The sequence below is a fragment of the Paramisgurnus dabryanus genome, chromosome 6 (assembly GCF_030506205.2).
Source record: "Paramisgurnus dabryanus chromosome 6, PD_genome_1.1, whole genome shotgun sequence".
Taxonomy (NCBI): Eukaryota; Metazoa; Chordata; class Actinopteri; order Cypriniformes; family Cobitidae; genus Paramisgurnus; species Paramisgurnus dabryanus.
Genome location: NC_133342.1, coordinates 32,433,745 through 32,446,504, shown reverse-complemented (window position 1 = coordinate 32,446,504; position 12,760 = coordinate 32,433,745). Strand labels below are relative to the sequence as shown.

At 39.2% G+C, this 12,760-nt stretch overlaps 2 protein-coding genes across 2 annotated transcripts; one reads left to right on the top strand and one right to left on the bottom strand.

The window, feature by feature from the left end:
• Positions 1-2,093: 2,093 nt before the first annotated feature.
• LOC135767039 (dynein light chain Tctex-type protein 2B) lies at positions 2,094-5,647 on the top strand. Its single transcript, XM_065276620.2, has 3 exons — positions 2,094-2,212; positions 2,579-2,672; positions 4,945-5,647. The coding sequence occupies exon 3, from the start codon at positions 4,956-4,958 to the stop codon at positions 5,628-5,630; it is 675 nt and encodes a 224-aa protein (XP_065132692.1). The 5' UTR covers positions 2,094-2,212; positions 2,579-2,672; positions 4,945-4,955; the 3' UTR covers positions 5,631-5,647.
• A 1,033-nt stretch (positions 5,648-6,680) lies between these two features.
• Positions 6,681-11,946, bottom strand: plk3 (polo-like kinase 3 (Drosophila)). Its single transcript, XM_065276619.2, has 15 exons — positions 11,640-11,946; positions 10,762-10,869; positions 10,550-10,666; positions 10,339-10,468; positions 10,164-10,251; positions 9,985-10,080; positions 9,656-9,854; positions 9,436-9,562; positions 9,238-9,350; positions 9,039-9,156; positions 8,846-8,929; positions 8,596-8,758; positions 8,256-8,385; positions 8,052-8,165; positions 6,681-7,968 (listed from the first exon to the last, which is right to left on the bottom strand). Exons 1-15 carry the CDS (start codon positions 11,850-11,852, stop codon positions 7,771-7,773), a joined length of 1,998 nt encoding a protein of 665 aa, XP_065132691.1. The 5' UTR covers positions 11,853-11,946; the 3' UTR covers positions 6,681-7,770.
• Between the last annotated feature and the right edge of the window lie 814 nt (positions 11,947-12,760).

Sequence of the window (12,760 nt, the reverse complement as noted above, 5' to 3'; positions counted from 1 at the left end):
ACCTTAGGCTACAAGTGAACTAAAAAATGTTCCTTAATAATGAAATACTTTGTGGAGGAATCTTTGTTGGAAATTGTGCCCATGTTGCATTCATGGATGATGATGTTTAAAGGCCCCGACAAAGTCTGTAGTCCCAAGAGAACTTGTTAGCAACCTCCACATTTTAAAACATAATGAGAGCGCGGTTTTATGTTGTAGAATAAAACATAAAAATATATTGGGCTTATGTTAACCAAATATCTTATTTAAGGCATTTAACCAAAACCCTATTCAAAAAACCCATTGACTTTGGGACATATGGAACTGGAAAAGCTAAAATGCTAACAGGATTCCAGGTTTTGCCTACAAAAACACATCATCCCCGCCATAGATCTAGGCTACATAGGTCCTGTCCCAAATGGCGCACTTCATGTGGACTTTCGGTCTTGTGGCCTTAAATTGTGCGTGCTCTCTTAGTCCACGAGTCCGTAGGGTGTCCCATCTGTCATTTTTACGCTCATCAGCGCCTCCTTTGCCCCCTTGATGTGGTCTTCAGCGAAACCCGCACTGCAGCAAGCTTTGCGCACTTTACCAACCCAGAAGGCCTTGTGAAAGAGCAATCAGACCAATCAGATGACGGAAGAGAGGAGTTTAAACTGACGGGCAACTTCTCTACCTATTTCCGGTTTGACACTCGAGTCTGTTTCCCAAAATACGACTCCGGTGCACCCACATGGACTCGCATCAAGGTTCCCTAAAGTCTGCACTACATGATGTCATCAAGTGTGGACTCTGAGGAGGACCACAAGTCCGAAGTGCGCCTTTTGAAACAGGGCCATTATAAAGGCTAGATGTCTCGTCTGCACCTAGAGGCCATCTTGTCACAGTCAGTGACAACATTGTGTTTCAATGGTGCATGTACTTTTTAAATAACTTGCTCAATTTTCTACCGATTTTCAAACTGTTTGGATTGTTATAAATATCTGATATGTACTTATGATACTGTATACTTATGAATAATGTTCATGAAACATGTTCAAGCATCCAGAATTATAGCCACATTAACATCAAACCATTTTTAAATCCGTCAAGATTTCAGCGAGATAAGAGTATTTGTGTTGGTGCAGATCAGGTACCGAGCCCGACAGAAAGCTTGCTTGTTACAAGATGGCTATATCTATGATTCCCACAGCACTCTATTTGCGTATTATGTGTTTAGACATCATGTGACATCGCCGACTACAGGCCTGGCATGCAGCATTTCTAGCCATTTTCTCAGATTCGTGTGAATGGGATGGTTCAGTGGCTACGTTTACCTACAACCAAATCATCTGTTTGTAGTCAGATAGATGGCTCAAACTTTAATTTAAACACCTTTATGTGTTTCTTTATGTCAGTTGGGATGGGTTTGTTACACATATCTGGCAATCCTGTATGTGGAGTATCTGGCAAAACGTTTTGTTCGATGCATGTACACGTAACATTGGATTGCAATGCTTAGGGTACATATAAACTGTACTGTCGTAATTGGTATTGGTAGTACTGTCGTAATGAATGCGTATAAACATGGTGAACTTGATTTCACCAAGTAAGATGTGACCCTGGATCAACGCCATTGTTGTCTTCTGTATGCGAAACTTCAAAAACACAAAGGAAAAACACGTATGTTTTAGTACATTGTTTTCAAGTAAACCCTTAATCAGTATTTTTATCTTCTTAGTAAAAAAAAGATACCAAGAGTTGTTTTCAGAAAATCTATATTGAATTAGGTTTGTTTTGTTTTTTCAAAGCATAATTTCTTAGATTTATGCCTAAACCAAGAAAATTATTATTCATCAATGGGGCAACAAGTCAATTCGTATTTGTTCATTCAAATATGCTACGGTCAAACAAATGTTATTTTTGGTGACTTCTGGACACCAGCCATGTATGTTCTTAAGTGTATCAGACTGCAGTGGAAGGTTTTATTGAAAAGCTTTCCATGACTACCAAGCAAGTTTGTGGCATTCAGCCAGCTCCCCCAATGCTCTGTGCGAATGACTGCCTGGCTTGCAGGGCGTTTGTTTGGAGTGCCTGCCCGTAAAAACCCTTCTGACAATAATTTACAGGACCCGCTTTACCTACAAATACACTTGCAACATTAAGTGTGGTCCACTTCAGTCACAACATCAGTTACGAACAGCTTCCATCACCGGAATACAATGAGATTTATATTTTAAAGCACTTCAAGCACGTAAGTAAATTTGGTAAATTCATGACACCATAAGGCAAACAAATATTTTAAGCGATGTGTAGATATTAGGCGATGATGATAAAACTATGGAGCAGATGTTGTTACCTGCCCTGGACTGAATCTCTGACTCAACAACCGTAGCCTGTTCATTCTTGCTATATTTGTCATTGCTGACCAGAAAGATGTGCTCAGTGAGCACAATCATTTCATCTGACTGAAAGTGTACAACAGCATTTTGCTCAGATTCATTTTTACTTTCATGGGTTTTTATGTACTTGCATCACTAGCTTTAACTCTCGTACATGAGTAGGTAGTGGTGTACTGTGGTATATATGTTTTGGTATATAGATTGTTATCTCTCAACAGTGCTGCGGAGAAGCGGAGAGGTAAATCTGAGGTGTAAAACAACATTGACTCACACTGAAGTCTCAACAAGAACAAGAACTTACTGTACAGACAGGTGGGAACTTCCCATAAAGAAATGTTTTATACCTCACCTCATACTTTTAAAGATCTTTGGGTCATTTTCAGGAGAAAGGGATTGAACCACGTGCCCAAAGCAACCCCTTATGAAAATTAACCATGGTTTAAAAAAACATGGTTATTGTAGTAAAACCATGGTAACCACAAAATAACCATGTTTTTTTCAACTATGGTTTTCAAAAACCATATAGTTAAACCATGGTTAGTTTAGTAAAACCATAGACTTGCTGATAATAATCAATACATGGTTACTACACTTTTACCGCAATAAAACCATACTTAATTTTCTTAAGGGATGGTTTTCATTTATTACTATTAACTTTCTGTGACTTTTAGGACTGGTAAATAAATTATTTCAGATTAAAATTAATATTCTATCTAGCCAGCAATTTTGCATTTAAAAAGCATCTAATAGCCATCCAAACACAGCCCAGACGTAGGCTAGTGTAAAGATGTAAAACAATGTAAAATTTGGGCTGTTATTAAAAATGTAATAGACTTCTATCCAAAAATAAATACATGAAAACACTGTTGACTTCGCTTACATGTTGGATATCATACACCTTGCTAGTATTTTTTTTTTTTTTTTTTTGGGGGGGGGACAAATGACATGTAACCAAATTCAAGTTTAGTTTGGCTAGAAGTGGGCTACTTATAAAGCCAGAGTATATAGCAGTGGTCTTCGCACTGAAAAAAAATGATTCATTCAATTTACTAAAAATTTTTTTAAGGTAAGTGGTCGCAATCAATTTATTTAAGCTTAAAAAATTTAGCAAATTGAATGAATCATTTTTTTAAATTTACATGTTGCCCGCAGGTATCAGGTTGCCTGCACATACAGTAGTCTGTGAATTGCCCCGCCAAAGCACATTCTGAATAGCGTCAATTTAAATATTTATTTATTATATATTTTATATTAGCTTGCTGTTTTATGTATGTTAACATTTTAAACAAATAAATAAACAAAAATTATAAACAAATAAATAATTATTTTAATCAAATAAAATTAAATCAACAAGTAAAACAAAAAAATTATAAGTAGACTATATCAAAAAAGTAAAAAGGTTGGAGACCAGTGGTCCAGTAAACCATTATTTGCTGGGAAGAGAAAAACCTCAGCAAAAGAAATGAATTAATATTTTAATTGATGATGCATTTATGTTTACATTCATAAATAACATAATGCTTTTGTCCACGTTGAGAAATTAATTTCTAAACTCGCAGCTGCTTGACATATTGTCAACACTGCAGTTTCGTTTTAAATTTAAGACTTTGATCTCTTCTTTACCCATATAATTTAGCATATTTCTCTTAATATAATAATTGTTGTGGTATACTTCACAAACACAATGACATTTCTTGTCAAAATATGCATCATTTATTTCGTTTTCACTAAACTTAAAGTTTAGCTTGTGTCATATATGCCCTGTGCAATATACAAGCTGTCTGGGTTACTCATGTTGCTTAGACACACTTAAGATAACAATGTTTTACTTGCATTTGTGACTCAGTCTTACTAAGTCACTTTTACCATTCTTTAGCATGAGGTTTTAATGACCTAACCAGAATAAAACACAGACACACACACACATGACTGTTAAGCTTTACAAGGGCCACATTTTCAGCAGTACTTTTGTGACCCTTAACCGACTTCAGACATGATTTAATTCACACTGAATATCATTGAATATCAACAGTTAACATCTCAGTTAATGTTATTGGGGAGAGCCCTTAGTCTCACACCTGAATGAATTAGCATTAACTAAATCATTGAACTCACATTTCACACATTTAATCGTCCTGTAATCTTTTTCAGTAAATACACCATTCTAAGGAAAGTGTTACTTGCATCCCCATGACCACAAATAAATATGTAACTAAATCAGATTATAGATTTTACTGTTGTGCAATGGCAAAAATGTGTTGGTACTCTGATAAGGTTACTGCTGAACTTGGTAAAAATGTCCTTCACTTTAAAAAAAAAGAAAAGGTCAGATTATGTACCCCGCTTCATAAAGTACATCTTTATACCCACATAGTTCATATTAGTACCTCAGAAGTATATATATTGGTACCAAATGTATACAATCTTTACCTTATGAAACATATTAGGACCTTTTTGGGTACTGTCTGTTTGTAACGGTGTATACACTGAATATTAAACAAATGGAAAAATATATAAACATATGTTTTCTTTGTTTAATAGCTTGTGTTTTACACCCATTTAGAAATGTTTCATTTCCACACAGATTTCTTCATCATGGCCAATAAACCTCTGCCACTATCTCAGGAGACTTTAGCCCAGTTCAATCATTCCCTCACAACCGAATCAGGCCCTCCCGCACCCCCGAGACGACGTCTGGGCTCTATGTCCACACACCGCAGCTCCAAAGATCAACCACACCACAGGCCGATGCTCCTCAGAACCATGACAGGCCTTTCATCCGACTCATCTTTCCTGAGTCCCACCGTTAGCCATTCTCACATGGGCAAGAGGTTTTCATTGGCGGGCTGGCAGCAAGGAGGAAGATTAAGTTTCTCTGGTTTGTACGTCCCCCAACCCATCCAGGAGGTCCACGTGGAGAACACCTACAGGATGGGTCCGGACGAGGGCAGCCGCTTTAGCTCCAGCAGGACCCATCAGATAACAAAAGCCACTTTGGAGAGTTTTTTGGACGGTGTGCGTTACAATCCTGACAGTTGTGGCCAGCTGTGTCAGATGTTAACAGATCTGTTGCTCAGTAAGCTGAAGGACGTCAACCCGCCACGCTACAAACTTGTTTGTCAGGTGGTGGTCGGGCAGAGCGGTGAGCAAGGCCTGGGGGTGGCCAGCCGCAGTTTGCTCAATTCAGACACTGACAACTACACATCTGCAGTTTTTCAAAACCAGTCACTGTTCGCTGTGGCTATAGTACACGGTGTGTATTTTGAATAAAAGCTACCACAAATCAACCTTTATTCGACATGTTGATTTTTAAATGTAATTCAATGCATCTTTAAATATGTAAACCAGGGGTCTTCAACCTTTTTGTGAGCAAGGGCTACCACAAAGGATAAATCAATCTGGAGGGCTACTTTTTATATTTACCTACTCAAAAGTTGTTTTTTTACTGGATTCGATTTTATTTTACTTGTTGATATGTTTTATCAGTGTTTAAAATGTTAACATGCATAAAAGAAGCCAAGCGAATATAAAAAAATATGCAATAAATACAGTGTTCCCACACCAGAGTAAACTTCAAATTCAAGGACCTTTCAAGGAATTTCCAGGTCCAATAACCTCAAATTCAAGGACTAATGTTGGGGGACACATTTCAAGTGAGAGCAAGGTTACATTGTGTTCCCTTTCGAGGGAACTCGCGCTGCGGTGACACTTTGGGGACGCCTCCAGGGGTAAGTGCGTCTGAATGTGTATATCAAATTCAACCAATAGGTAGGCTTAACAAAGACAGGGTGACGCGGGAGCCAGGAAGTATATCGCTATCTGAAATATTGCCAAAGACGGCGTTACAGGAATGCAGAAAGTATGGAAAGGGAGACGCAGCGTCTCGTTCCCTTCTCCGGGAACAACCGTTACATACGTAACCAGAGACGTTTTGATGTGTCAAACACAACTATGCAAAAAAGCATTTTGGTGTGAATCAACAGTCGCATACAGAAGATATAAACATTTAAAGCGAACGGTTTGCTTAAAGTCTAGAATTTTTGTGATATCCTACAATACCCAGGGAATAATATGGATTTTTTCCAGACAACTTCTTGCATAAAATTGATTCAAGCACTTTCAATGACCTGTATCTATATTTTCAAAAACTTGGGGCCTTGAATTTTTTCCCCAAATTCACAAACTTTCAAGGATTTCAAGGACTTGTGGGAACCCCATAAATATTACAATTGAGACTATTAATGGAATGTTCTTTGGCCATGTTGGAGACCACTGATGTGAACAAATCAATCCTAAAATCAAGAGGCAAACAAAGCACTATTATATTTTGAATAAACTTTATTCCTCCCACTCTCCCAATACATAAAAAGTGATCATACTGAACATTTCCCAGTGTTGACACCGTACAATTATGTTACATCAATAAATAAAAAACTATAAATAAAAAAATAAATAGAACACGTGCCACAATTAATTAGATAATACTAGTAAGGATTTGTCTGAGAGGGTAATGGCTTTCACAATGTTGGTATTTTGAACACTTATTTAACACTTACAGCCAGGTCACAGTTTCGAGGACATTATGGTTACTTATGATGGAGCTTGTAAAGTAAACAAAGCTGGAGGCACACTGAATACATAGTCTTTTTCCTCAAGTACAGACATTAAGGATATAATTACTTTTTTAAGAGCAAAAAGCTTATATCGGGTGTGTATTTGTAGTGTTTTTTCTTCCCACACTCCCGTCCAATTCACTCGGAAAACCGAATTCGAACAGATTTCTCGTTCCCTTCGTGACTTCAGCTCGAGATCCAGAAGGGTCCGTTATTGCACAGAGGAATCCATCGGAAAGGCACTTTAGTCACTCCTCCATGAACTGCAGTTCGTCCGATAGCCGACCTCAGCCATTCACCTCTGCCATCTTTAAAACCTTTTAAAAGAATAACCATTTGGTGTTCGTAGCTCCGTGTGCTACTTGGTGAAATAAAATGTCTTCTTAAAAAAGCCAAGTGATCGAGCATAAAAGCCAAGACCGTCTTGCAAGTGTTCGGACACTTGAGCAAAGCCAGTCGCTTAAGAACCCGGTGAGTTTTATGCCATCTGCACTTCAGTCCAGCTAAAAACTAAAAATAACAGGCTCGGATTTTGGTCGTGCACACTGTGAGTCAATCTGGTAGTGTGATACGGTCGGTGTGGGCTCAGTTGCGAAATCAAAGAAATAGAAATCAAAATAGTGCACCATAGTTCAAAGAGGCCAGCTGAGGGCCAAGGACAGGAGATCTTCGTGGCAATGTGGAAGCTTTTCCCCCTAATTTCGTTTCATTAGTCTTTCTTTGCTTCTGAAAATGAAGCATTAAGCAGCAAATCGAATACAAAGTGGAACGGCGCTTCCACGGGTTTGTAAGGTCCGTTACGCGTTGGTGTAGTGCTGAAGAAGCTGTACCACGTAATGAAGCCGCTGACGAAGCTCAGAGGAGCAGCCCCATTCGGACAGCACGCTCAGAGGATAAGAATAAGAGGTGCGATCCTTGCTAATAAACGTCAGCAGGTATGACGAGTCCGAGTTCTTGCTTAAGATGACCTTCGTGTGATCCGTGTAAAAGTTCACCTGTTTGAGAACAAAGCATGAATGGAGGTATTCAAAATGGGTTTCAATCATCCTAACGAAAAACGTTAGCGTCACTGGCTTACCTGTAGGGTTCGGTTGTCAAAGAGCATGACTAAGGCGTGATCAGTCTTAATCCACTGCAGCAATAATGGAGATGAGCTTGGAGGTGGTTGGTCATCACAGTTGATGTCTCCACCCTAGAGACATGAGACTAATTTAGTATCGAAAAAAACTTTGCAATATAAACCTAGACCTCACTGAAGGTGCATTTAAGATTCTGGACCCACCTCCATCAAGTTCTGCTCCATGTAGTTAGCCATCAAATCCACTATGTGTTTTTGACTCTGGAGCTTCTCTGGCAACGCCTCAGCCGGGAAGGTAAAGTGTTTGTTGTTTGTCAAACAGTAACGTACAGTTCTGTTAAATAAAAAAGCAGCCGGTTAAGTATTACACGCTCACACATACTAAAGCTACTTAACACAAATATGTCGAAACATGGCCTATTTAAAGATTTGTTTTGAGACTCTGAGCTTTCATTGACCCACATACACTCCAAAAACCTTCAGACAAATGCCAAACTGGAGCCATGAGGGGGACGGAAAAAAGGAAAAGACCTCGTTTTCGTACCTGCGTTGGTCACACAAGCTCAGGTGAGTGCCTTCATTGAAGAGGACGCCAACGTTGTGATTTGAGAGCTGGTAACCGAAGCCGTATTTGTTGGAGTAGTCCACCCACTTGGTTACCCAGACGAAAGGCTTGGGTTTAGAAAGACACGGTGGGTTTCTTGAAGCTGGAGGGGGAAAGGAAAATATTTGAGCATGCACAACAGTCAAAGCAAACTCTTGCACTTTAGTGCGAACTCAGTGTGGGAACAAACCTGTCGGCATGGAAGACAAGCAGTTGTTGAGAACTTTCATGGCAGACTCGGCGACGGCAGCAGGGGTTGGGATATCATCGGAAGCTAAGGGAAAAGTCAAGGATTTACTTTAAGTACAATAACATTGGAAGATGTTCACACAAATCTATTTGCTGTAGGTCTATGCAAACTAACTTAAATTAAGGTCACCTACCATCAGTGCTGCTAGCGACGGTGCCTTTAAAGGAACGGGATGCAGATTTCCTAGACTCCTCCTCGGCTGGGGTGTCCTGAGGACCGGAGCTTGCAAGTTGAACCGTTGGGGATGTGGCCTGAATATAAGAAAGTTTGATTTAAAACAAAGCTCAATGAGCAACAGATATGACTTTCTACAAAAGTGAAAACATCAATACCTCATTCACACCCATAGTCTTGTAGCTCATCTGTCGACCGATGGAGTGCTTGACCATGCCCGACACCAGTTTTGAGATGTCATCTTTCTCCTCACATGGGGTCTTCTCAACCACTGCAATCACATTTCACACCATTATAGTCAAATTCTTCCAAAAACAGATTAAATATCAAGAGAGCATATTAAAGCAGGTACAAACCTTTAGATTTCTTCTTGCCGAAGAGGCTCTTCGCCATCTTGGTGAAGAATTTCTTGGCAGGACTGGGCGGGTTCAGTTCAGGTGCCATCACGCAGCTACTCGGAGGGAGTTTTTCTGGAGTGTAGCCCTAGATTTTTGGTGAAGAAAAAAAATGGTTAATAAGATCAATATGACTGCAATAGAAACACACAAGATGACTCATCCAAGTGAGCGCACCAACCTTTGTGAAATACTCGTGTGCCAGTATCTGATCCAGAGTGAGTCGATCACTTGGGTTTTTCTGTAGGACAGCAGAGATCAGCTTTTGTGCAGCTGGAGTGAGAGACTGAGGAAGGGTGTATTTCACTTCTTTAATACATTTGTAGGTCTCTTTCAAGTCTAAGGTTTCAAAAGGCGGATTTCCACAAAGCAGCGTGTACCTAAATAGTAAAAAGCTTATTAGAGATAATACCACACACTTTGTTCTTCAATATAAGCTTTGTAAATTAAATATATTTATTTATTGTTAAATAGGTGATAAGATTAGGAATGCATTTCGATAAAACTTACATTACGCAACCTAGTGACCAAACATCTGACTCCGTCCCATGGCCTTGTCTGTTTAAGACCTCTGGTGCCAAGTAGTTTGGAGTCCCACAGATGGTCCTGTTTAAAAATATACATATATATTATGTTAGATCATTGAACATCTATTTAATGTTATTTACAATGAAAGTAGCTACACTCACTTTTTTCTCTGCTCAACAGTTTCCAACTTCGCTGCCAGCCCAAAGTCTCCTAATCTCAAATCCATATTTTCATTTACGAAAAAGTTACCTAAAAAAAAATGAAGTATCGTAATGTCAGCATTTGCATTAATCATACACAAACTTAATGTTTATGCATCAAAAGTGCGAAAAATACCTAGTTTGAGGTCTCTGTGGAGGATGCCTTTGTTGTGGAGGTATTTCAGAGCGGATATAATCTGTTTGAGGTAGTAACGCACTTCGGGGTCTGTCAACGTATGTCTGGCTTTCCAGATGTGCGCCAAAGACTGTAAATAAATATAAAACGTGCCATTAGATTTAATGTCACTTTCATTATGCAGTATACGAAATGTGTGAAAGCAACTTACCTTTCTGCTGCAAAGTTCAAGGAAGATATAAATGTTGTCTTGGTCCTCAAAATGATGAGAAAACTTCACTACGTGCTTGTGATGGAGGCTCTTGTGAAGCTCGATTTCATTAATGATCTGTTGGACGAATGCAATAGATAATTATTATTTAGGTCATTAATAGACACATAAATCTGTGTGCGCATTTCTGTGAGGAGCCATTATGTAGTTACCTTTTCTCTCTGGTGTGGCTTTGAAACTCTGCTTTGTGGGATAACCTTGACTGCATACATCTTGTTGCTGGCAAGGTCCGTCATTTCATAACAGCGTGCAAACCCACCCTAAAAAAAAGCAAGCACGAAGCCATGAGAACGTGCCAAAATGCTGCAGTTATGTCTTAAGGTGATGCTGCAGATGCTTCGACAATTGATGCGTCTTAAAGCCAATAATTCTGGAAGATTACAGGTGATGTCTATGTTTGAAAACATAAAACCCTGTCTAGACAGGCACATTTTTTTACACAGGGCCAATGTGTTCCAGCACATATACAAAGGAATGACGTATTTGATATCCCACTCGAGCAACCCCTCCTTACAACACAATGATGCAGCAATTTAAACACTGGCATTTATACGAGACTTAACATATAAAGAAAACACACAAGAGCATCGCTTTGCATGGTTGATCATGGTGAACAGTCTGTTCATTGGCTGGTTTGATCATGAGCACTGCAGCATCCCTGCCATTCATTTAATTCATCCATTAACCTTTTCGTGTCAAAAAAAAAAATTAATATTTAAAAACAAATCTTATGAAATACATCCACGTGCATTTGATTCTGAATGCAAAGGTGTGCTATTGGCAATAAAAATAAAATAAAATAAAAAAACAGAATCCGCATCAAGCAGGTAGGTTCGAGAACACACGGGCTGGGCGAGTTAATGGTCCAGTGGTTCAGGCGCATCCGAACCCACACGAGACAAGCACGAGACCGACACACCGCGCAACGTCCACGTTTGTGCATATCAACGAACGTGATGAAAACGAGCACTTTATTAACAAACATGTTAAACAAACACGTGTTTGTCAGCACAATTGAACGTGTAAATACCTTTCCCAAAAGCTTTCCTTTAGTGTACGATCTCCCGGTTTTCGCGTCCACCACCACCTGCGCGAGCTCCGGCTTAACGTGTTCGGTTTTACTCCGGTTCGGTTTGGCGGCTGGTTGAGCCGCCTGAGGACGGTCCGGGGACGGCTTGAACAAATCCGGATTCATCATTTTACAGGAAAAACGCTGCGCTGTGGTAAAACAATCAGTATCCATTCATTAAAAGAGACCCTTCGCCCTGGAAACTCCTTTGTATGAGTCCTAAAACCTGCCGGGCGAAATTCTCCAGTCCTGTGAGTCAAACATGCCCAGAAACTGCATGCTCGCAGTATATAAACGGTCCGTGACGTCACGGACACAGGCGGGCTGGAGGGCGGGGCCGGAAGAAAAAAAAGAACGTGGTTGGTTGGTGGAGATGCAATCAAAGATCATAGAGACTCGCATGGAAGTGCCTTGGAAAAATGAATGAAAACCTCAATGCAAGTCATCCAGAGGTTTATAATCGCGTCAGCGGTGATTGAATGATGATGGTGTCTTTATTTACAGTATTTATTTTCTATTATCCATTTACAGGGAGATACTAGCCTATGAAATGATTTAAATGTGAATACTTGGTAAGCATCGTCAAGTCAGCTTTGCACCATCTATTATGGGTCATACAAAGCACAAACTGCGTAAGAGTTGATTCATGTTTTATGCCAACAACACACTTCATACTGCGCAAAAAGACGACACACTGATGACATGACACAGCGCGAGCGTTTTGTTTTATACTGTATTACATCATACAGTAGTATCCAGATGTTTATCAGACATATAAAACACTTTCAATCTCATAAAAAAAATCTCTTACATTTTTTTTATTGCAGGATAAAACAAACATGTCACATCTCAAATATGATACAGTAACAATGGCATGAAGAGTAATATACTAATTTGTGTGAAGACGAAAAGCATGATAATACATGTAAATTAAATTACACACACTGTGTTTTTTTGTTGTTGTTGTTGTTTTACTCACACAATGTATTTTTTTTATTATTATTTTTTTTATGCAATTAGAACACAAAAATACTGATACAGTATCAAACAATCTTGGATGACATAGATACAATAAGTATAAA

Excerpts from the sequence above, each read along its gene's own strand:
- LOC135767039 (XM_065276620.2), top strand. The coding sequence starts at position 4,956 with ATGGCCAATAAACCTCTGCCACTATCTCAGGAGACTTTAGCCCAGTTC.
- plk3 (XM_065276619.2), bottom strand. The coding sequence starts at position 11,852 with ATGGATACTGATTGTTTTACCACAGCGCAGCGTTTTTCCTGTAAAATG. Across the intron at positions 10,667-10,761 it reads AGCCACACCAGAGAGAAAAG|ATCATTAATGAAATCGAGCT; the intron begins GTAACTACATAA and ends TTCGTCCAACAG. Across the intron at positions 10,469-10,549 it reads TTGAACTTTGCAGCAGAAAG|TCTTTGGCGCACATCTGGAA; the intron begins GTAAGTTGCTTT and ends ATTTATTTACAG.